General features: G+C 41.5%; 2 protein-coding genes across 2 annotated transcripts; one reads left to right on the top strand and one right to left on the bottom strand.

The window, feature by feature from the left end:
• Positions 1-818: 818 nt before the first annotated feature.
• LOC108085393 (modular serine protease-like) lies at positions 819-2,910 on the bottom strand. The gene is made up of 3 exons (XM_017181961.2): positions 2,844-2,910; positions 2,479-2,776; positions 819-2,384 (listed from the first exon to the last, which is right to left on the bottom strand). The coding sequence occupies exons 1-3, from the start codon at positions 2,902-2,904 to the stop codon at positions 1,070-1,072; spliced, it is 1,674 nt and encodes a 557-aa protein (XP_017037450.1). The 5' UTR covers positions 2,905-2,910; the 3' UTR covers positions 819-1,069.
• Positions 2,911-19,093: 16,183 nt separating this feature from the next.
• LOC108085403 (uncharacterized) lies at positions 19,094-20,082 on the top strand. Its single transcript, XM_017181972.3, has 3 exons — positions 19,094-19,515; positions 19,572-19,694; positions 19,746-20,082. Exons 1-3 carry the CDS (start codon positions 19,178-19,180, stop codon positions 19,879-19,881), a joined length of 597 nt encoding a protein of 198 aa, XP_017037461.1. The 5' UTR covers positions 19,094-19,177; the 3' UTR covers positions 19,882-20,082.
• Positions 20,083-24,709: the final 4,627 nt, after the last annotated feature.

Genomic DNA, 24,709 nt, shown 5'->3' with positions numbered 1-24,709 from the left:
GCTCGGATAAGTTTTAAGTCAACGGACACTTGAACATTTTTGTGCCATTTGGCAGGGACACCGAAAGGGTTAAACCGAAAACTAGGAAAAACTTTGTCCCCTTTTAAGCATGACATTTGACATATTTCAGCAAAAAAGTTGTGCTGCCGCCGCATATTCAACCCTTGTCAATTAGGCTGACGCGGCGTATGCGTAATGCGTGTGTGTTGGTCAGCGCAGGGCGGAGAAGTATAAAATATACGCAAAAATAAGGATGCCAGCAAAAAGTTTGCGTTCGAGTTTCAACTTTTCCCGTACACAAAAAATGCGTGCCACGGAAATTTGCCAGTCCTTTGTCAAAATCTCAGACAATTTGCCAAATGCAAGCGTTCCCAGTTCAATTTTTTGCGTTTAGCTTAATGGATTCAAAGGGAAATTAATGAGGTAAATAATAAAAGTGATTTGGATACAGTTTTGTTTTGGTTGTTGTTGTTGCGACACTATAAGCATTATGGGAATGAGTTAAAAATTACGTTTTAGCGTAAGAATATAATCTTAAAATGTTATCAATTTTATAAAAACCGAATCATGTATTTGTATTTATAGAAGATTTTCATTTTCAGGCTATCCCGTATATGAAAGCGGTATTAAATATTAGTTGATCTGCTAGCTGCCGTCACTGGAGCTAACATATTATTATAATAGGTAGCACCAAAGATAATTATCCCTCTGCTTCACTCTGAGCGACGGATGCTTGAAATCATGAGTTTGTCCTACATATGTAGAGATTAAAGCCCTGTCCTTGTTTACAATAACAGCAAAAATCTTTTACAACAACGTTGAGTAAATTGTTCTATATTTCAAAGTATCATCAGAGTATATTTTATTTCACAGTTACACTGATAAAAAAAAAATCTATATTTAAGATTTTGTGCATTCTTAAAATAAAATCTTGATATAAGACCAAAAAATTTTAAAAGAAGACCAAAAAATCTAGAAAGGAGATTTTTTAGGTTTTATTTAAGAACAAAAATTTTAAAAGAAGACCAAAATATGCTTACGCGACTTTCGTGACCGAAAAATCACGTTTTTAAGACCAAAATTCTTGAATTTTTTTATCAGTGTACTTATCATCCATGATCTTGCTTGATTTTTGTCGGTTAATAATAAGTTCGCTTTTACTAATGATAATTTGTTCAATGTTTTTTAGGTAGCTTATTTTCTGATCATTCGTGCTGATAGTAACGATACCACTCGAGGTGGTATTAGATACATTTTTAGGAATTGGAAGCAGGCATATTGGACGCACCGATGGGGAGAGTATAAAAGGATTAACCAGCTCCAAAATGGCATGGAAGGTAAAGTCCCTTTTGTAAATACTTTTCACGGAATGAAGCTGATAGGCTTGCTCATCATCCTCAGTGTACTCGACTTCGTGCCGTCCTTCGGCTATGGCATATCGCAATACATCGTCCGTAAAGACATTTTTCTTATCGATAAGAACCGCCCAAGGACTAATTATATATCCATATACGTTAAACGCAAACTTCCTGTTGTATATGTCACTTGTGAAAATGCTAACGATCCAAGGCTCCTGGTCACCAGCGGGGTGGATCTTGCCACATTCGGGAACGCAGTGGAGTTGGTCCCCTTTTGTTAACTGACTCCAATAAGGCCTACCTGCGTTCTTTATATCCTTTCTGCACTCGAGGGCCATTGGGGGTAATACATTGCCCTTCGGAATGTAACTGGGTGCGCAATATATGTTTGCAGTCGATCCAATAAAAAGCTTTGTCTCCTTTCGGTTACAGCTTGTTTCAGGCCCTTTGTTGTATTGACATATGGCTTGGATGGAGGTGTCCCTGCTAAATTTTCGCCGACAGGTTTCCCTGCACTCAGGCCAGTTACCCTCCCATATTCCCTCCAAGCAGTGGTTTAGATCTGGCCCATACAGCTCGGTGTTGTTCAAGCAACTCAGTCGCACTACTGTGGAGCTTGCTATGTTCATTTCCTTGTGGTATGGTAGGGTGTTGAACAAAGTCTTGAAGTGCAAATTTTGTAGATTTCCTGGCACCTTGCAGCCCTTTGAGATGCTCGCCTCATCCCTTTGAGTGGCTCGAACAATGCGCTTTGGTGAATCATGTATGGCCCATGGCGAGGTCCGGTTCTCGGAGCAAATGGATGGCAATTCATCGGATCTGTCCCAGCAATGGACCACGTGATCGCAGACCTTTGCCTGAGGCAGGCAGCCACCATAGGCGCAGCGGAACGTCTCGTTGGTGCACTTTGAGATCAGGCAATTCTGGTGGGTTTCGTCGCTGCCATCCTGGCAGTCCCTGATGCCATCGCAAACCAACTCTATGTCAAGGCACTCGGAGGAATTTACACACTTGAACTCATTTAATCTAAAGAGAGAGAGAGAGAGTGGGATTATCTGCCTTATCACTGGGTTTAAATAATAATTGATAAGCAGCTGTGCTGTCTGAATGACTCACTTACCCACATCGTGGCCATGACCCATTGTCTATAGCGGGTGTATTCATCGTGTTCGGACTGCAATATTCTGGATGTTCATCTGTTTGGTCCCAGCAATCTTCATTACCATCACATTGCTGACTCTCCTCGTAGCAGCCGCCGTAGGAACACGCGAACTCGGGACAGATTACCTTGCGGCACTCGACAAAGGTCTCATCGCTGCCATCTCTGCAGTCCTTGTGGGCATTGCATTTCAAGTGGGAGGGTATCTGCTGTCCATCGTTGCAGTCGAAAAACCATTTCCTTTGGAGGCTAGCATCCACTTTAAATGGTAAATATATATTGTTCTTTCAAGTGATTCCTAGAAATCTACACGCATTTATACAAACCAGTCAGCGAGAAAAAATAAAGCAAGCAAAAGCCCGCCAATAAAAAAGCGCGTGTAATCATTTCGGGAAGAACTTACGTACTGCGGGTCTCAACGATCCGACAGCAATGCGAGACCAAATCTTCATAGCATTCACAGTTGTGTTGGTAGAGCCGCTAATTATTCTTCAGCGATTAATGCGAATTTACCCTCGGGATTCAACACTAATCAAATAATGAATTATTGCTTTGAGTGTTTGTGAGGTTGCCTCTCTTCTTATCGCTTGAACCAATAAATCTTTGAGCTTTCAATCTCGCCAAAAAAAACAATTTCAAAATGAGAACTTTAGTTAATTTTTGTAGTAGAGCACAAAATACTGAATTCAGTTTACCGAAACATCTCTTTTCAGCAGAAAACCAACTGAACCAACTAAATCGTTACCTCAATCGGGGAATAGCTTAATCGGTTTACGTCGTCGTCGAGTTGATTTGGAGTGCATATTGATGAAACTCTTTGATGACATGCTCGAGAGCTGAATTATAAATTAAAATCCCAACAGCAAAGCGGGCTCAGGGCGAAGAGCGAGCTGACAATGCGATTGTTCTGTGTTTTGTGTTCCGTGGGGCTTCCCTCCGAAAGGAAAAACAACAGCGTTCGCGGCTTCTGTTGCTGCTGCAGCGAACTGCATTTGGCATGGCCAAAGGGGCGTATACGTTATGTGGATTGACGTGGAGAGAGTGGCACGATGTATTGACAAATGAGCACAAATCGCACTGCCGGCTCGTCCCTGTTTCTATATCCTTGATTTACTATCTCCTTTCTGGTTCTTTTTTCACCCGTGTTTCTGTTTTTTGTGTGTCAACGGAACCGAATGGAACTGGAAAATGGCAGGGCATTTGCATTAAAGTCGCTTTGATTGGGTTTCCACATGGGATTTGGGACAGCTTTGGCTTGCTCTTGTCCGTCTGATCTGCTGTCGTGCGGTGTGATCCTGTTCAATTGCAATTTAAAGGGATTTATTCGCTGAGAGTACCAATGAGATAAATAATTAATTACTGTGTTAGTAATTATAAAAATCTGAACCATTGCTATTTTCCCATTAAAAAAGTTAAGTAACTAAAAATTCTTTAGGGTATCTATGAAACTCAAAACGTACTCTCTTATTTCTTGAGAAATATATCGTGTGAGCTTTGGAGCAGGAGTTGGAGTATATGCAATCAACACTTGTCATAAAGTTGCTCCATTTCCGGAACCAAAGTATCCAGTATGGCCATATACATGGCGGGTGCATTGTTTTTGCCAAACAGCTTTATCTGGAACGATAATTTTATTGGACATTAAAAACATTTACGTGCCACGACATCAACGCCAGTCGCATGATATTAAAAAGCCATGCCAAAAAATATGACATAAGGCATAAAACAAAGGCCAGAAACACGACGACAAATTCTCGGGTGCGTGTGTCAGTAATGATGCAAAAAGTGGCGGGGCGGAGCGGAGAACTTGGTCAGTGGCGGAAAGTATCGTATGTCAGGCCCATCAGTCATAAACTACCCGGAAGCCGGGAGGCCTCCACTCGCCTTTGCATTGGGCCATGACGTAAAACGTAAATGATATAAAAAGCTATAATGTTCTGTTACTTTCGCGATAAACAATAACAAGTATTTCGCGCTAAACGCAGACAGCGCCGCGAAGGACGCTAAGTAATAACTCAGCCCGGGGCGTGCCACATGCAAGGCTCGCCAGCGGGACATACAAGGACTTTTCGACTTGGCCAATTGATGCACGAGGGCACTCCAGATGCGAAGGCCACAGATCCCTTGCTTGGAGCCCACACAGCTCCTGAGCGGCCTACGTGACATGGTGGCGAGCTTAGCACTAAAAACAAAGGGTTTTAGTGAATCGAAATGGTTAAAAAATGAGCTACACTACTAGATTGTTATTTTTTTAAGTGCTTATTATTTAATTTACATAATAATATGTATTTTTAAAATATTTTAATTAATATTACAGTCTAATAATATACAAAAAAGCTGTAGGATTTGTAAGAAAGAGATTGTTTAGTGTTCGGAAAACACTACAAATAAAACTATTTTTGTATTTAAATTATTTTTAAAGTTAAATCATTTATTCCCTAATAAGCCTAATACGCCATTGTAGAGCATTCAGCCTGGAAAAATATTGTTTGTTTTTTTCTATTCTCATGTTGCCACGCGACGAAATCCTTTATCTCCTTGAACATGATGTTGCCGAATATAAAACGGAATACAATTTAACGACTATTTGTTTTTCAGAATGATATTTATGTTGCTGTTAATTTTTCCCCAATGCCGCCCATTTCTTTACGGTCTATTCGTTTTTGGCTTTGACTCAGTAGCGACTTTGAATATTTTCGACAACTCCTTACCCACCAAACCAAATGACAAATGGTAACTCAATACGGAGACGCCTTTAAGTTTTTCTTATGGGGTAAAAGTTTTGGCAAATTGTAAGTCAACGATGACTTTTGGACGCAGACGGCACGTAAGTAAACAAAATATTGTATACGCACCGAGGGCCAGGGCAGTCATGATGATGATGATGATGACGACGATGACTATGGTGACGACAGGCGATGCCTGTTCAAGCGTACAATTTATTTCAGTTGGGCAAACAACCAAAACAGCAAAAACTGTCAATAGAATTTCAGATATGTCCATTCAAATTGCTTTGGTAAATTTTTAAAGTTGCATCAATATGAATAAATAAATCAATTAAAGTTGCCAAAAAATCCAGCCGACAGCGATGAATGAAATTCAATTGCAGTGTCATGGGATTTTTCTATGCATTTCACACAAGGATTCAGTGCAGTTTATTGGCTTTATATAACCATTATCGGCCCTGCCATATTTTTAGGTGAAGCAGAAAAAAAAAGAAACACACCGATACAGTTGGATATGATGTTGCCGGGTAATGGAAATGAACAAACAGATTTATGTTGCTGCCATGTGTTTGGCCGGCTGCGGTTGTTTATTTATGCGATAGTAGCGGCATTATTGAAATATAATAGATTCCTGCCGCAGGTGTGACAATGGGCTCTCTCACTACAGCCTCTCCTTCCATTCGCCGACCGCACTTACAAGTTGTCTGGGCCCGCAAAACAGGCGTCCGATAACTTAACACGCCCCTTCCCACCGCATCTGCCCAGGGTTAAGCTAAGGGGGAGGAGCACTATCAGCTCATATCCTGCATCCCTACATTGCTGTAGTATTTTGCCTGTGTGGTTACTGACAAATGTATTTCCAATTGGCGGCCCAGGTTGCCTCTGTGTCTGATCCACCTGATCCTAGAGATGACTATTAATTGAGAGGAAACATGCGATAAGGAAAATCGAAATCATATAAAATGAAAGTAATATTATAATTTATGCTTATATGTAACCATTTTAATTAAATATTTGTTAAGTAAGCTAGTTCTTATATTTTAATTAGTTAAACAGTCACTGTTCACAGTGCAAGGCTAAAATCAATATTAAACTTTACACCCACTGGTGTGCATTATGTTGCTAAATTGTTTTGAATATAAATTTAATTAAATATGCAATTAAAACTTTAAATATCTAACTCACAGCCAATTGATATACCCACATTATAAAAGCATCTTATTGTCCCCCACAATAATTTGTATATATTTTTCTCTGGGAGAAACTCCAACACTTCATTGGGGTAAGGCCACAAGTGCGTTATGTTTAACCCACATTTACTTTATCCAGGTGTAAATTAATGTGTAAAATAATGTGTAAAATAACCAATGAAACAGGCTGTGGATCTGATACTGAGATTTTTCTATTTCGCCAGAAACGAAGCAAACGAAAACATTGTAATTCCAGACGAAAATTGCTTTTATTCCATTTCGTCGCTAACAAGTTTGTTCAATTTTTGATTTCGTTGGCAATAAAAACAATCAAATATTCACAATAAATGCTGAGTTATAGTTCGAAAGTTTAATATATCAAATGCAGGGCTAGCGCACGGCGGAGCCTGCAGTTGTCTGTGCAACGCCGCGTATACGTAATGCAAATGTTTGTCCCCCCATTCGATATGAAATGCGGAACGTCGGAGCTTCGACGAGAGCTAGTTACGGTATTGTGCGCTTTTATTCTTTGACTTTTTATTGCGAATGTTTTGCCGTGCTTTGTTTGCTTGCCCCGTGTGTTCTATTGGAGAGCCAGCAAAAAAGAAAAATGTCAAATAAATTAAACCAGGACCAATATTTAAAACTGCGCGACGAAAGGCAGACAAATAAAAGAGGGCGACAAACTAAAATGAAAATAAAATTGTATTAAATTTTAATGAAATATAAAACGATTTATTTTGCCTTTTGTTGTGTTTTGTGTAATATTACTGATAGTAAATGGATATTTAAATTGGTTGAATGGCGAAAATAAATCAGATGCGCTGGAGATGCACATTTGAAGGCTCCAACAATTTGCATTTTGAATTTTCGCTGTCATTGCAATGGTCAAACTAGAATTCAGTTTTTTTGTGGTTGGCCATTTTGGGCTCCCACTGAGATGAAACATTTTCCAAATTGATCCGTGACGGAGTGGGGAAAAAGCTGCTCGGCAATTAAATCGTATCAACAAACGCATATTTTTGGGGAGTGTCAATCACCAGCTGGTGGTAGCCTTAATTAAACGTCATATCCAGATATAGTGTATATTCCAGCTTAAATTAGGGCAGAATGCAGACTAACAAGGGGCCAAAAATTTGCATAGCAATTCAATTCAATTTGAATTTCACTTTCTTGCCCCATAAACTCCAGGGGCAGTGCCAGCTACTAAATGCGTAAGTAACAATTTGAGGTTAACTAACTGGCCAAGGAGCTGGTCTATGATTTAAAGTCCTGCTGCAGCCAATGCAAGTGGCCATAAATCAAACGAGAGCTCCTTTTTCTGGCTGCAACACTTTTCCGCCCAGCCTCAAGGAGACGAGCAAGCGCTCTAAGGACTCCCAGGCCAGCCTGCTCCTTCTGACCGACAATAACTTAATTGCAAAGTCATGTTTGCATTGTGGCCGGCCGGGCAGGATACTGGGATACTACCTGATTCAGTTGTTGTTGAGGGGAACTCGTTGTGGTTAACACAGGGCACTCCGGTAAACAGAACATTGCCGGATCCGGGTAAGAGGATGGGGCCAACCCCTCCTCTGGAGAGGTACTCCAGATTTATGATTTGAGCTGGACTCGTGTGACAGTTGATGAAAATCCGCATGATTAACTCTGATCAATAGCTGGCTGCCAGCTTTATTACACAGAACTTAATGCGGCAAATTGACAGAATATGTCACAAATATGGGAAATGTGTTTCTTAGTGAAGTCTCTCGAGTTAAGTTAACACACAATCTATCCATTATTTAACAGCTTTGTAAGTTCACTTAATTTGTAGTAATGTTGCAAGACAATAAATGGTTAAATAGAGACCTAAACTCTTCACAATGGAACATTTAAATGTACATCTTCACCAGTTAATAGTCATCTAATACATTCTTTAATTGGTTGATTAAATATTGCCTAAAAATAAATTTTCGATAACACAGCAAGTGGCAAGAACATGCTTTTGTTGGTTCAACTCACTTATTACCGGAATTTCAACAACTAGTTTGGCTCGATTAAACTTTTACCCTTTGAATGGCGAGCGGAAAAAAATGCCCAGTGCCAGAATGAGTACAAACTGCTATTAGCAGCACGTTTAAAAGCAAATGCATGCCTCGGCGAAAAAAAATAGTGCAAATAAATTTGAAATAAAATAAACATTTGGCCAACATTCGGCCGTCGTTGTTGCTGCACATGCTTGCCGTCAGGCCATAAACTTTAAAATTGAGCCATCACAAAAACGAAGTAGGAGCGCACAGGCAACTTTTGGTTTTATTGTCATTTCAATGTATTTCCGCACTTTTAACCGCAGTCGGATTTGGGTTTGGATCGGGCCTTGGAGTCGGGCTCGGAGTCGGAGTCACAGCTCTCACATGACTGTGACCCGGGCATAAAAAAGAGGAAAAGGAAAAAGAATTATTTCAAGCAGTTTCGAAGCCATAAAAAACTGCATTTGGCAGCCGTTGCCAAAAAGAAATACATATATATATATATAAGTTCATACAGTAGTGTGAAAAATATTAGCCATAGGAAGATATATTTTTTTAACAAGAATTACTAATTTCTGGAAGTTAAGAACAAATCTTAACTGTTTTTATACTTTTTTTTTTAAGGCGTTTATAACTTAATTATATCAATAGGTCCTTTTCTGCTTTTTTACCTTAAATTGTAGAGAGTTCTTTAAAATATTTAACTTACTTTCCACACAGAGATGCTCCTATATTACTGGACATGACTGCAAGTGCCGATTCTCGATTTCTGCTCTCCACATTTTCATCTATTCTGCATTTTCATATTTTTTGCCCGGCTGGATGGACATTTCTAACATTTGCTGCACAGATTTGCGTGCCAGCGACATATTTAAAATGTTGAAAATTATTTATAATTAAAAGTTGGAGGCCAAAACTTTTTTGCCATCCAGTCCGCATCAGCTTCGGGCCGAGACTTGTCCGCATTTGGAGAGCATTGCCGTGGCCATAACCGTTTTGTCGGCTCTGCTGCATTTTGCCCTGTGCGGCGTATAGAATTTTTAATAAAAATACCTAGAGACTGACCCTCGGGACGTCCAGTCAGCCGGATAGGAATGATTGTTATTTACGCAATGGCAATAATAATTCACATTTTCAAACAGCTCGCCCGAGACACGCACATGTCCTGGTGCAGGAATTGAATTTACGGATTTCCTTTCAGCATCTGAAAATACGGAATCCGAGAGTCGGATCGAGCATTTGTCGAAATGTCGGATTTCTTAAAGTGATTTCTTAAAGTGTGGCACTCTCTCACATCTAGCTGCCTTCCGGGCAGAGTCATGCATTTAATTTCCATGCAATTGACTCCCTCGCCCATGCGAAAAGTGACTTATGCTAAGCATTCCTACACACCCCCCGTGACTGTCCAATAAAAGTCAATAAGCATCTCGGAGATATGTGCATTTTTCAATTACGTATTTGTATGCAATGCCAGCATCCACAACAAAGAGCACAAATTCAAATGACATGGGGACACGGACACGGACACTGGCACAGGCACAGGCACAGGCACAGAGCTCCTCTGCAGCAGCAGCACAAGGACGATTGGTTGGACTATGGGGGGCTGGGGGCAGTGGCAGGAGCAATCGCTACACGAAAACCATGTCTTTCATTATGTACGACAAACTGGCTGACACGGGCGGCTAATAACGAGTAGTCGGTTGGGGAAATGACTGGTTGACTAGCTGACTCTCTGACAGAGCGTGTGAGGGACTGACTGACTGACTGACTGACCGACTGACGACTATCACACAACAATAAAGAACACCAACTTACGGCTGCCGCTGACCCCGTCCTAATGGCCAAGCCAATGCAAATTGGCAATGCACAAAACTAAAAAGCAGACTGAACGGAAGCAACAAAATAAAAGAAAGAGAGCCAATTTTAAGCGGGTCAATAAGCGTGGTGATACATGGCAAGAAAATGAAACATAAAATTTATAGATAAAAAAATCTTATGAAGAAGAGTATACTTGGTTTTTAGATACCTATATTAAGTGACTGAGAAGCTTCGAGATTATTTAATTTCATTTATTAAAGAGTCGCAGCTCTACTAATCTTTCAATTAAAAACAGCATTGTCCATAACATCGAACTGAAATCAGAATTCTGGGGGTTAAGAATTCCTTTCTTGTGCGCTGTGCAGTGTAGCTTCTGCTGTTTCTGCTTACAACGAAATCGAATTAGTATTAGACGAAAACAGAATTAAGAAATAAAATGCTCTCGTTTGGCCCTGACACGAAGTGCAGCGAGGTTTCCGCTAACAGCGCCACCACCACCGCCACTGGCACTTCCACTTCCACCTACACTTCCTTTTCCTGCAGGACCTCCATTGCCATTACCATTACCACTTGCACTGGCTGCTCACTGCTGGCTGCTCCTTCAATTCGCCTCCGTACACATGACTGGCCAGCAAAACTTTAAATAAGAATCCAGCTGCCGTAAGCCGGTCTGGCAAGACCCAGGACCAAGTCAATGGACTTGGCCGAATCCAGGCTCCCTTTCGCCCGACCTTTGGGGTCTATTTTCGAGCGTTTAGTGAAGCGTGCACCTTTGGTTTGGGCCAGAGTACGGGTATTTATTAAGTGCGGAATCCGGGCCGCATTATAGGCACCCAAGAGATGCCGATCAGAAAGTCGATTGCAGAAGTCCGGGTCCGGCTGACAGGCGGCGCTGTCAGTGCAATAAACTTGTCCCGTGGATATCCGTGTCGCTGGATTTATAAACCGTGTGCAGGAAGCTGCATATTTTATTTATTAATATGAATTACTAGCAAGAATAAAGCATAAATCACGCAGCGCGCACACGGAAAAGGAAAACCTTTGTGCCATGAACATGTCAGCGGGCATTTTTTGTCCCCATTATATTTTAATTAAAAAACAAGTAAAGTCTTTAATAAAGCGAATTATTTCATTGAAATTTTAAAACAGCCAAGCTGATTCAAGCTCTCAAGGCCTCAAGGAAGCTCATAATAATTTACACAGTCAAGATATTTTGGGTAAATAATGATGAGGATTAAGAATATCTAAAATAATGATTTAAATATTACCTTATTTAAAAAAAACTTTTATTCATCGAAACTTTTACAGTATCTTATTTCATCCAGGGGATTGTACTTATAATGCCATAAAAATGATTAGCCTGAACTGACAATCCCACCCTCGTACATTTGGCTAAAATTCCGCTGCCTAATCGGCCTCGTTAGTCCTTGGATGCTGCCGGGATTTGAGGATGGTTGATGGCTATTACTGGCTCATTGTGTTACTGTTGTTTTAAATGCGTTATTGTTGGCCGAGGGAGTAAGCAGGCGCATTAATAACCAGCCCCATTGAAAGGCCATGTCATCAAATGAGCCAGGACGAAACCTCGTCCACCCGCTGCCATTCTCGTTTTCGTCCTCAGCTCCGTCCCCATCCTTGTGCCCGTCGCGGTGCGGATGATGATGATTGTTTATTTGTGCACAATGACGTTGAAACATCATTAAATGGCCAAAAGTCACGCATTTACAGTTACGACTGACAAAAGCCGACCTGCACGAGTCATTTGCTGCTTCCACTAGGCAGCAGCCTTCAATATTCAACAAGTCCTGCCCTCTTGGCTAGTTTCTGTCCAATTTCAAACTTAATTTACAAGCTAACAAAGGTTACTTTAAATTTTATATGTAAAATATTGGGGAAAAACTCAAATATTATTATCTTTACAGAATAAAGTTGCTTAAAAAATATATATTTATACTTTTAGTTTGTTTTTATTTATACTTTTCTGAACCCACTGAACTCGCAAATCTAATTTCTAGAAATACATCTTAAAACTTAAAAAAAAAGTTTTTATTCTTCTTAAAAAAATTAATATTTAGCTTTTAGCATGCTCATCACTGCTGTAAGCACTTCTCATCCAAACAAGGATTTTAATGGACGCCATCCCGGCCGATTACAGACTCCACGATGGCCCCGTTACTGTCTCCTGGACCCCTCTATGTTCAGGCAATCGTAACTGTCGAGTGTTGAAAGTTTAGCTGTCATTACGTGTCAGTAAACCATGATCAGGCTTCAGCTCATTATCGTCGTCATCAGCTGTGGACGACAACTTGCCCAGTGTCCAGTGCCAGTGGTCTGTGACTGGTGGATTTAACACAGAAAACAATAGTATAGGTTATCAAGGAATATAAAATATATAATGTATATTTTATATATTTTTTAGATAGCATTTTTCTATACAGTGCAGACAGATATATGTGTAACCAGCGCCCTAAATGTTGAGCCAGCTTAGATTTAGGTAACCCTGATTATTGCCGTGCAATTCCCAGTTTCCCAGCTTCCCAGTTAACAGCAGCGCTGTTGTGTCAACAAAGCAAGTACGTCGTCCTGCTGGCGGACTCCTCCCGAAAGCTAACAATCAACACATCCGTTTCCGTGGAGCATTCAAATTCGCAGGCGAACAAAACGAAGCAGCAAAGGGAAGGCCAGCTGGATGGAATACAACTGGGCCAAGTTGTTGACCAATTGCCTCCATTTAGATTGAAAATTTCACTTAGTCGAGGGTGGATAAGAGAGTTTACGTACTAGATGGGTCAATTTAATAGTACATTTTGGGGAAAGCTTATTTTTATTATTTAGTAAATGGGTTTAAGAAATCTATTTATACAGGTATTTTTAGTCTCGAGGGACCAAAAATGTTTAGAGTCTAGTTTAGACACTAAAGTAAAGCCTCTTTATTTACCACTTTACTATATAATATAGTAAGGTATTAATGATCCTCACCTAATTTTTGTGAATCTCCATCCCCTATAAAAAAAGGGCAAATTCGGCGACAGTTTTGTGTCCCCCATTGACAGTTGACTATGGAAATGACAAAACCCAAAACAAGCGGCTGAACTGGACTGACAGCCAGAGTAGCGACTGCCGGAGCAGTTGGCAGGACAATTGGCTAACAGGTAACAGGACTGCAACAACAACAACCACAATTGTTGGTGAAAGGGATAGAGTCACCGCAGCGGCGGTTAGCTTCCGTTTCACTAACTTTTCGCATTGCGCTTTTTGTTTTGTTGTTGCCTTGGCCAATTGCTGCCTCGAATAGTTGGTGTTGTTGTAATCCTATTAAAACGCCAGCCAGCTAGAGGTTGTTATTGTTTTTGCTTTTGTTGGTACCGCCGCCGTTGCCGCCGCCTCTTTTCAGTGTGCTTTCAGGCCTGTCAGTCGGCTTTGTTTGCTGTTTCATTTCGATTCGGCGAAACAAAGACTTAAAGTGCTCATTCACCTGATTTTGCCGCTTGGCCCTTTCTGTTCCATCCTGGTCAGCGTCGAGGAGTTTGGTTCGCATGTTTATTTAAACCAGAGCCAACGCTTTGCTTTTGTGTGTGTTTGTCCGCCTGCGGAATTGTTCGGCTTAAATGGGCCTCAATTTAGCCGCTTTGATTCGATGCCGTATATGTATATATAGTATGTGACTGGCACACTTTCGATACCGGGGTACTTGGTCCTTAAATAGGCCCATTGATTGATGACGAGGCTACTGCTTATACTTTGCTTATAGGGTTTAAACATTATTTTAGTTAAGTGATGGGAAATAGGAGATTTTCCAGGTCTTGGAACTAACTTAATTGAAACGGTCTTTATTTATAAATTATTGTTTACTTTTGTAAAAACAATTAAGAAAATGATACAAAAAATTTGTAATTTATTTTCCCCCAATCGGATAAAATACAAGTTCCTACAAATCGCTGACTATTCAACATTTGTTGGAATGGAAAAACGAAACTTTGCAAGACCCGCAGATATCCAAAGGAGTCTGATCCTTCGGGGCTGTGCTCCAACCCATTCACCTTGCTGGCTGCACATAAAAATCTCAAGGCTTTTATGGGCATGGCCATAAATTGGGGTATAGCTCACACAACGTTACTTCCGCTATTTATTGCCGCATCCAGCATCAGTTTCCATATGCTGGCACTCGATCGCCGATAGCACAAGAGCACGCCCACCTTCGATATGGCTCACAAAAAAGCGACTTATTTATTGGAATATTCGCTGCTTTATTTCGCTCACCATCTGAGAAAGTTTTAAGCTACTTCAATTGTGTCCTTGAAAGGGCTCTTACCCGGTTTTCTTCTTCTCTTTTCCAAGGGAAGTCAAGTCCTTGACCCCGGCGGCAGTGGAATGTCCCCATTACGATGCAGCGACATCCAGACAAATTGTCGTAAAAATCAGCCGTAATCGTCAGCAACCAGCCAGTCAGTCGATTGGCCACCTAAGCCCAAGCTACCAAGTGGCCCTCTCCCCAGCGAAAATAGCACTCACTTGGCCTAATAGAGAAATCGCAGTAAATTCTGTTGCCACTCATTGTGCAGATGGCACGCCTGTATTGCCATTGATATATTTTGCTATGTGGCCAGCGAGAAATCACGTTTTCGCTCTGTTTTTGGGCAGAGTTCGAGTTTGGCATTAAACTCTTTAAACCATAAATAGCCCGGCAGCGCCTTTCTCATTTGCGAGAGCCATAAAGGGGAAGCCAGGGGGTGAGCCCACTCCACCTAATGGGTTGTTGTTATCTATTGCTGAATTTTTCGCACGTTCTCAGGTCGCGGCAATGCCTTTCGCAGGGTACACAGTGTACACCAGACAGCCAGAGTAGTGTAGCTGCCAATTTAAAATTGATTTCTGCAGATTCTATAGTTGGAATAAAGTATATATTATGAGGACGACTTGCTTACAATTAAATAGTTTTATTATTTTAATTTTCCTTAAGTCACCACAAAGTTTCAATTTTGCTGTCAAGTGTAATTGAAATGGGACATCGTTCGGGACACGAATTCAATTGAAAAGGTAAACAAATCAGAAAGCGGCAACAACGCGACATTAGCGCCAGTCCAATCGCCAAAAGCTGCCCAAAATGGCATGAAACTATGTCGACATCGTTCCGACCCTGTCGATGATGCCAGCCTCCTGCTGGCTGGTGGCTCCAAGCCGGCTCACAGTCCCATGTCCCAGCAGCGAAGGCGGCCGTGGAACTGCGGCCGGGACCCGCCGGAAGCCAAACGCAAAACATTTCTAATTTCAGCGCTGATGTTGATGAATGGCGATGGACAAGAGCAGGTGGCAACGGCAGCGGAAGCGGCCGAAACGCGACAACAAGCCAACCAACCTACCACCAAAGCATCCAGCCAGACCCCGCACCCAGCACCCCACACCCAACACCCAACCATTTCAATTCTCCGACACAAATAAATGGAGACAGCTCTGGGTGGCCAAATGTCAATTGTCGGGGGCAGAGCTGCGTCCGCCGGGAATGGGTCTGCGAGTGGGAATGGATCGAAGCGGGAATGGGAGACCATTTGTCCAGGAGGCCTCGCGGTGACATGTCGCAGCAACTTTGCCTTGAAGAGTCCACAGCGAAAAAAGCTGAAGTGACTCGCAGGCTCAGTGGTCTCAGAAAATCCAAATATACCCTAAAGTTGCAGAAAATACATTTTAAAGTAAGAAATAAAGAAGATTTTATCCCGTTTTGAATGGGAAAACATTTCCTACTAATTACCAATTTTGAAAAACATTTTTTCTTGTTGTGTGCCCGGGAGCGGATGTCAGTCGGATGATGTCTTGAAATCTCCGCATGGCTTTGGCACGCATTGTTGGCGGCTTGTTATGGATTTGGATTCGTACAAGGATTCGCCGGCGGAGGCGCGTGTTCCACCGCCATGTCCCCACGGTTGGATGGGAATGGGAATGGGAATGGGACTGGGAGAACTCGGGGTAAATGCGAGTTTGTCGGCAGCAATTACTGATGATCTCGAGTGTTTTTTATCGTCACGGCTGTTATGACAACGGTTGGCACGTATTCCCACGTCCAACTCATCGCATTCAATTTGCTTGATTTCATTTCCGTTCCGTCTTGCCTCGACCCTCGCCAGAGTCACCTTTTCCGTCTTATCTCTCTGTTCCGTGGCAAAGGAGCAGGCTAAGAGGTCACCAGACCGGGTCCTCAGGCAGGCGAGAGCCAAAACTATTTCCATTTCGATTGGACAGGGGCTGGCAGCGGACTGTGATTTCTCTCGATGCCGCTGCAATTGCAGCTTAAGTGTGCAATTTGATTTGATTTTCCCCCATTTTTTGACAGGTCCTTGAGGCCCGAAAAAATGTACCCACCAAATTGACATTTTGCTTAATATTCTCGTGTGTGTTTTGCGCTGTGTCTTCTGCCCGCCGGGAAAGCGACTGTCATGGCAGGCAGGATGTGTGTGGTAGTCCCGATTGCCATTCGGTTTGTGTTTGTGCAGGACCAGGATATGAATTGCCGGGGCGATTGGCGTAGGATTGCACTCGAAGTGGGCCACGTGGCCGTGTTTGGTCTGGCGGTGCATTCTCTGCACCCTCGTGACACCATTTAGGGCTAACTGTCGGTGAATGACGGTGCACGGCATCGTGTTAAATACACCATCAGGGTTGTTGTGCGCTACATTAGCGCAGGTGTGTATCAATCACATTTAGACCTAATAATGTATATTAAACGGCGGTGATGGATGCCAAGGATGATGAGCCATGCGATATCAATACACAACTAATTTAAAAAATCTAACAATTTTTAAAACCTGTAAGCAAAATGCTGGAGCACCGTACAGACACTGGCGAACCCCAAGGAGGGTGTCTTCCGGCGTCAAGAAGAAGAGGGGAGAAGAACGGAAAGAACAAGGAAACAACGCAAAGAAGTACCGGGTGACAGAAGCTCGAACACACGGAAGTATCTCGACCCTGAAATTCGGAACAGTGCCTGTACACCTCAGGCCACCCCAGCTACACTGGCCTACCTGGCTAAAAGGTTCAATATAAGTTACAAAATTGTGTTTAGAAATTCAAGGCTAACTTGGATCCGAAAGAATTAATTTCTCAAATCTCTAGAGAGATCTTCGACCGCGGAAAACATTTGTCAAGTTAATAATAAAGCTAATTGGTAATAAAGTAGTTTTTATAAATGTTTGCTCTATGGAAAATCGTAATCTTGATATGACAAAAAGCCCTCCTGAAAATTAATGAACATTGAGACCAAACTCAGGGACATATTTCTTACTTACGTTTTCTTCAAAAGGATAACATCGAGTAAAAGCGAAAGAAAGAAAAATTAAGAGAACTTGGCAGCCGAATTCCATTGTCAGCGCCCCCAAATCCACAACTATTTCATTTCATTTAATTTGATTTATTTGCTGTGTTTTTATTCTGTTTTGGTTGCTGCCTGTGTATTGACCCATTCCGTTTTCGGCTAAAAGGAATGCAGCCTAGTTTCCGCCCACTTTCGGAAGCAGACCTCCTTGGAGCTCATAATGAAAACACAAATCCAAATTCAGTCCTTGAAGCGCCACGTCCTTGAGCCATAAAACCTATTCCATATAAACAGAGGGGGAAAAAGTGCGAATATAATTCCGAGCTTGAAGATTAAAGCCATGAATTCGGATCGGAGGAACGGGAGAGGGTCACAGACTTGATGTCGAAATTAGAGTGGAATTAAATTATAATTTTACGCCGTTACTAAAACAATTAGAGTAAGGTAAGATAGTTGGATGTAAGTAAGTAAATATCTGATAATTCTGGCAGTTAAGGTTAAAATGATATAGGAATGATCTCTTTATAGATTTAACTCCTCCATTCCCTACATAATGTATTAATTGGCCATTGCTAAAGCTAAGGTGGTATATGATATCCTCCACCAAGCCTCTGAGGTGTCTTGTCCTTGCATTTTACATAGGCGCCAAATAAATTAACCTTAAATTCCAGCTTGCCTCTCAGAACGGGAAACTTTCAGGGCTTCCTTTGTGGATTTTCTTCGGGTTTACCCGGGGTAAAATCAATGCTATCAGGCCGACTCTCACTCGCACACACAGGCACATACGAGTTTGCGATGCTTAATATCATTACGCATACGCCAAGTATGCGCACACCAACAGCTTCGCCCGCTCTGCAATCTTTTGAAAGGTTTTCGGTTAAAATATTTTACATATTTTTAACGCACAAAGTTGCAGGCTGGAAAGAGTCCTCCTTGAAGGAGGCTCGTTGGCAGGCAGGCGAAGTAGGTGGCAAAGTGGGTGCTTACTGGATGCCCAGGGGTGGGCCGAACCGCGAGTAAATGGCAGCGCGGCTATGTGCCCGATAGTTTATAATTTCATTATGGTTCACTTTAGTTTATTGATTTTGTATTTCATGAAATTTACATAAGCTCTCAGACATTCGTATATTGTGGAGTTCAGATGGGTATTTGCTTTTATACACAATTAATTATTCAGATGCTATTCGCTTGTGGTGGTAACAGGAGCTTGATATCACAACTCAATAGTTTCGGCTTAAAATCATATAGGCCATATAAAACGAATCAGGTTGTTGTCGTAGGTATCTAGGAATTAAATATATATCTAAATTAAAAAGCTGTGACTACTTAAACAAGCCTTGATGGATGATTATCTCTAAAACTAAACTTTAAATTATGATAACTGACTTCCTTATTAAAAGTGCTCAGCAAGTTATCTAAATTTTGTTTTAAAATATTTTAAATAAACTTTGTAAAAACTATAAAAACATTTGTGCTAAGGGGTCTTTCCACATGTCAATTTTTGTTTGTAAATTATTAAAATAAGTGTGCTTTTAATTTAAGAACAAATACAGACACTGACTACACTGACTCAACTCATTTATTTATTATTTTCCGTTTGTATACAGTTACACCATGGAGAGCCGCAAATCGACAACTTTACGGGGTTCTGTTATGCGGAGTTCCCTAAGTGCTTCTCAACGGCCTTCCCAACGCGCTTCCCAATGGGCCAACCAACGTGCTTCTCAATTTGCAGCGATGCGTATGAGCCGGGCCACTACCAAAATTGATATTCCGATGATGGACAATCGGACTATTCTTGAAAGGCACATAAAACGTCATGATGATGATAAAAGATATATGGGCCAGTTTGACGATAAACCGATTACAGAATATTTCACGTATAAGCCGAAGCACGATGATCATGATATCTGTCTCATGGATCCCAGCTACACCAACTTCAAGGTGCCTGTGTAAGGCTGTGCTAATCAGATCATCGCTCTATCGCTACTAAATTTGAATACCGCAGGGAAGTGAGGTGCAGGGAGCGCCTAATGAGTGACACCATCAGGTACAATCGCCAGCTTAATACTGAGATTTCTAAATTGATTGAATACCAGAATACCGCTCTCGAGGCGGCCTACTTTGTGCGGTAAGCGCCTCTAGAAAGGTAACGAACTTGGCCTTAAATTTCTTCTTGCAGCGTGATGTCCTACACCACCTTGTGGCCACCTTATCACAGTAATGTGGAGATAGATAACACAAACCGTAACTTTTACCGATTGTCCAAGAAGGAGCAGGATCGCTTTGACTTTATTATGTCACATGAGTTTTCCTGAATGAACTTCTGAATGTATGGAAATATAAATTTTGCAGTGCGCAGCCCTTACCTGGAACCATGTCCGTAAAGTAAAACTAATGTATTGCCCAAATATTTATGCGATCTTCGGAATAAATAAAAATATATAACAAACTGCATAGACAAGAGGTGCAGCCTGAGACGGTTATTGCAATGCAAAATGTCACAAAGTTCGCCGGAATATTTTTACAATTTTAATTTATAGAATAGTTGGTAGTTTATGTGTCGCAGTCGAGGAGGAGCAGGCCAAAAAACAGAAACATAAATCGCGCAGCAGAAATATTCCGAGTACTCGTACTCCCTGGGACTTTCGATCTGCATAAAATGTCTCCGTTTCGCGGCGACTCATTTACATGGCGAGTATTGGGAACTTCATTTCGGATGTTATGCAAACTAAGTGTAAGTTTAAAGGGAGATAGAGGCGGTGTTCCGGGGCCCGAGTCCCTGTCCGAGGCTTCATTGTGGTCTGCCTGTCATTTACATTAAATATTAACCCAAAATGTTGATAACCCGCACACATTACGAAACGCGCAGGGGAGGGGATGTCGCTGCTCCACCGGAAGTGGCTGCACAAAAAATAAAAACGAATTCTGGCAGCATTTATTTTTCGAAAAGCACTGGGAGACGGAACAACGAAGAAAACCCCAAATTTTTCACTTCACTGAATTATTCATGAATGCAATTTTTAGCCACAAATAAAATATAAGCAAACTCAGACTCAGACTTGTGGTTGTGGGCGGTTGAGGTGGAACGGCATTCGGAGGTGGAGGTGGAGGCGGTGCTGCCGATGCGCCCTGTTGTGCTACTGTCGCCTCCGACATCGTTGCCATATTTAGTGTAAATTAAAAAATATATAAAAAAGGAAATTATAAGAAGCAGCAATTTGGGGCTGAGTTTGTGTGTGAATTATGCCCCAAAGTTCGACAATGCTTAATTTTGCGAAAAAATACCTTATTTTCTATTTTTAAGAAACGTTTTACAATCAGATAGTTGTTGCTTTTAATAGATAATTTTATTTGTAATTTTAACAATACTTCAAATTTAAATCTGAAATTTGTTTTGGCAAAAATTCAATGTTGAACTGCAGCAAATAATGCAACATTATCGCCTTTGTTTCGGCATCGCCCTGAAAATATATCAATTGCATGGCGTAAAGTATTTTGCCATCGAAACTTTAGCTCGAAAACTTTCGCATCGCATCGAGCACTTAGATTGGGGACTTGGCCAACTTTTCGATTTTGCGGCAGCTTAAAAATTTGAATTTCAAATCGGTGTGCCCAATGAAGCCGACTTGCACTCCCGGAACAGGCTAACAAATGACTCTTTTGTAGACTCGAAGGCAGCACGAAACTTTGCAGGTGTTAAATACATCTGCATTGGCATCCGCCCGAGAAACAGAGAACTCATGAACGGCGCAAGTACGTTAAGTTCGGTGGCATCAAACAACCGAGAAGAGCCATTAAAATAATCGCTGCAATAACCGCATTTACTGCGATTCTGTTGCCTTTGTCCTCCACCTTTTTGGGCGGGAAATTTGCATGCATAAGTTATGCGGAGTTCGGCTGCGGGACGAGCAGCGAACGTAACATATTGACACAGTAAACTGCTTAGATTGTCAAAGTTCGGGGGATCCCCTCTTAAGGTGCACCCAAGTTTTCGAGAGTGCGCGCAAACAGTGCGCCCAAATCCTAAGGGGATTGCTCTTCATATTTCCATTTCGGCCCGGCTGTCGCCCCGTGTATTTGTGGGCCAACTATATGCACTATGTGTGGAGTCTTAGCCAAGTCAGCAGCACATGTGTGTGCCGGTGAGTTTTACGCAGTAAAAGAAGGCCCTTTTGACTGATTTTGTTTGCCAGGTTTGTTTTTACTTTCATGGGAGGCGACTTCTCGGTCGAAAATCAGGAGAGGCTGTTTAAAATTCTCCAACTAAAGCGACATTTTTTCCACTCATTTCATGTGGTTCGGTTTTGTAGTTCACGAGAGAGAAGTGGAGCATGCGCATGGGTTTGAGAAAAAACGAGAACTTCGGAGAATAATGGGATTTTCCCTTTCGGGATGGGCTGCGAGTTTTTAGGTTTTGAAGGGGAAATAATGGTTATTTGATTTTAGTATATATTTTACTATTTGTCCTGGAATTCTAGCCACTCTGTGAATATTATTGAGAGATCCTATTTGGGATATTAATGAAAATACAGTCCGTTTTGAAAGAAATAAAGAAGATATTAAAGCAAAATAATATTAATTAAGTCACACACACATTACAAACTAAAAATTCTAATGGAAAATATATGGTTCTTATATGCTCTTTCTTTTCACATAATACTTTTATTCAGTTAAACCCAATTTTAAATTAAATTTAATTACATTTTTTTCTTAGTGTTATGATTTCCGCGCCTTCTTAAAATATTCTTTTCGAAAACTGGAGCAATATTTCCCCTCCTCTGGCATTTTTTCTTCCTTTTATGTCCCATAATGTTGGTATATTTTGTCGGGTCGTAACAAGTGCCATGCCCCAAAAACATCCTCTCCACCAGACTCAGATGAGAGCCCCCCAGCTGAACTCTCTTGGCGTAGGTCGTAAACAGCTGCAGCTGATGCTCTGTGGCCAGGATGTTTGGTCCTTCGGCTGCAGCAACACCAAAAGCAGCAACTCCAGCAGCAACATCAAGTACAACGGCAACATCAGCAGCAGTGGGGCTGTCCAGTTTAACGAGCGCGCCTGACCAACTGCAGCTTATGTGTTCGGGTTACTCTGCCATATACATACATATACATATATATCCCAACATACACAAGCACACTCAGCTTGCGAGGGAAAGATTTATATTTTGTCACACTTACTCGAAACGACTTTGGCTGCCACTTGTTCTGCGGTCTATTGCAGGTGCTTCGATGGGGCAGGGCTCACCTGGATTTCCTTCATTGGTTCCATCGCCCTGCCATCATCATCGTCAACTATATCGTCTCGGTCGCCGTCGAGGGACCGTAGTCAGCAGCATTTACTTCCCGGCATTAATTTTCTTGCCATTACAGCTTGGTTAAGGCACCGTGACTCTGCACGATTTGGGAAATATACTAAAAGCTATGCGAAATACTATTTGTGTTAAAAAAATTATCTAAAGATCTACCTGTTACAGAAATTTGTAGTACTCTTTAGGGTCTCTTCAACTTTCTATTTAAAAGGAAATTTAAAAGTAAGGGAATACCAGATGTTTTGAGTTCGTGTTGCATCTAGAACTCACTTCAAGATAAACCCGTGACTCACTGGCGCATCGCTGGTGCCACATTTGTTGCTGGGCCCTGCCATGTTGGATGTGTAATGGGTAATGTGCATTTCGCCTTGGCCACCGCACCTGAGTGACTTTAAGCTGCGGCGGTCGCGACGTATGGAGCTGGTAATGATGCTTTTGGCCAGGGCCAGTGCGACTGGTACAGTGTGCACTCGGAGTGCATTGATACTATATACCCGATCCCGCATACGAATTTCAGTCTGCCACTTTTTATTTGCAGCTGCCACTTTTCACGTTTTCCCTTTGCCGATGGACTCTAGTTGCTGTTTTTTTTTCGGGGGAGAAAGAGGGCAGCGGCAGCACATGACTCAATTATGTTGGATTGACATTTCGCAAAGGTTTTTCATCAATCAAGTGTACTTTTTGCGATGCTTCTGCTGCTGCAACTGCTAGTACTTGTTTTTGGTGCAACGCGGCGGATACGTAATGGCTAACAGCAATTGCTAACATTGCACTAGCAATTTATCGTTTTGTGAGCGGGTGGTAGCTCCATATGTGTGTGCAGGTCTCGGTGTGAGTGTCTGAACGACCTGGGGAAATAATTTCAGCATTCCATTTTGTTAAATTTATTTACTTTACGTTGTGGGTTTAATTTCGATTGCTTCTCTGGGCCAAGCAATCTGCACGGAAAATGGAGTAAGCCAGGGTGATGTATGGTTTACCTTAACATTGCTTCTACCTGTAGTAAGAGCTTAGGTACAGGGAAAAGGGTGATTGATTATTTTAAGTACATTAATATAAACGGAAAATATAGACGGAAAAACATTATCTATAAATTGTAATAACTATTTTATTTATGGTATTATTTAAAGCGGAGTTAAATAAGTATTAAAGAGAAGGTAAGATAACACGATATCTCTACTCTTCTCCAATCATTCTTTTACAGGCTTTAATTTTACCCCTGCCTTGGCCTGCAAGTTCTTATTAAATTCATCACGTAAACCATTAAATTTTCATATTTTCGACAAATATTTGTCATCCAAATCCGCGTAACCCCGTCCGCTGAAAACTCCGCTCTGACTTTCCCTTCCCCAACCACGACTCCCCAAGTCAGCCACTAAGTTTTCCCCCTTCTTGGCCGCTACAAGCCAATATATTGTTACCTAAACAAACAGAGAAGGAAACAAACGGAAAGGCAAATGCAATCACCTGTAACGCAAAACTGAATACACAAACAAAACAGGGGCGAAGGGTAATATTTATGCCAGACTTTGAAGTTGCCAATTCGGGGAGCCATTCGTGGGGAAAGTGGGCCGGAAGCCGATCGAGGGAGGCTCAAATTGGTGTAAGCGTTTCTTTTAATGCCTTGATTATGCAACAATTGAGCAGAAATATGTAAAAATTAAATGGCAACTCAAGCGATTTTGGTGTCTGCCCTCACAAAAAACTTTTTCTACCGCTTTATTGGCAAATTTCGGTTTTTGTGTTGCTTATTTATGCGTTTTTCTATTTCACTTCACTTGGGGCTGCCAAAAAGAAAAAAATAAAGGTATAAAGAGTTAACCAAAGTTTATTG

This window comes from Drosophila kikkawai, chromosome 3R (assembly GCF_030179895.1).
Source record: "Drosophila kikkawai strain 14028-0561.14 chromosome 3R, DkikHiC1v2, whole genome shotgun sequence".
NCBI lineage: Eukaryota > Metazoa > Arthropoda > Insecta > Diptera > Drosophilidae > Drosophila > Drosophila kikkawai.
The sequence above is the reverse complement of the archived record's forward strand: the minus strand, read 5'-3'. Positions and strand labels throughout refer to the sequence as shown.

Excerpts from the sequence above, each read along its gene's own strand:
- LOC108085393 (XM_017181961.2), bottom strand. The coding sequence starts at position 2,904 with ATGATTACACGCGCTTTTTTATTGGCGGGCTTTTGCTTGCTTTATTTT. Across the intron at positions 2,777-2,843 it reads TTATTTTTTCTCGCTGACTG|TGGATGCTAGCCTCCAAAGG; the intron begins GTTTGTATAAAT and ends TACCATTTAAAG. Across the intron at positions 2,385-2,478 it reads GGGTCATGGCCACGATGTGG|ATTAAATGAGTTCAAGTGTG; the intron begins GTAAGTGAGTCA and ends CTCTCTCTTTAG.
- LOC108085403 (XM_017181972.3), top strand. The coding sequence starts at position 19,178 with ATGGAGAGCCGCAAATCGACAACTTTACGGGGTTCTGTTATGCGGAGT. Across the intron at positions 19,516-19,571 it reads ACCAACTTCAAGGTGCCTGT|GGAAGTGAGGTGCAGGGAGC; the intron begins GTAAGGCTGTGC and ends TGAATACCGCAG. Across the intron at positions 19,695-19,745 it reads GAGGCGGCCTACTTTGTGCG|CGTGATGTCCTACACCACCT; the intron begins GTAAGCGCCTCT and ends TTCTTCTTGCAG.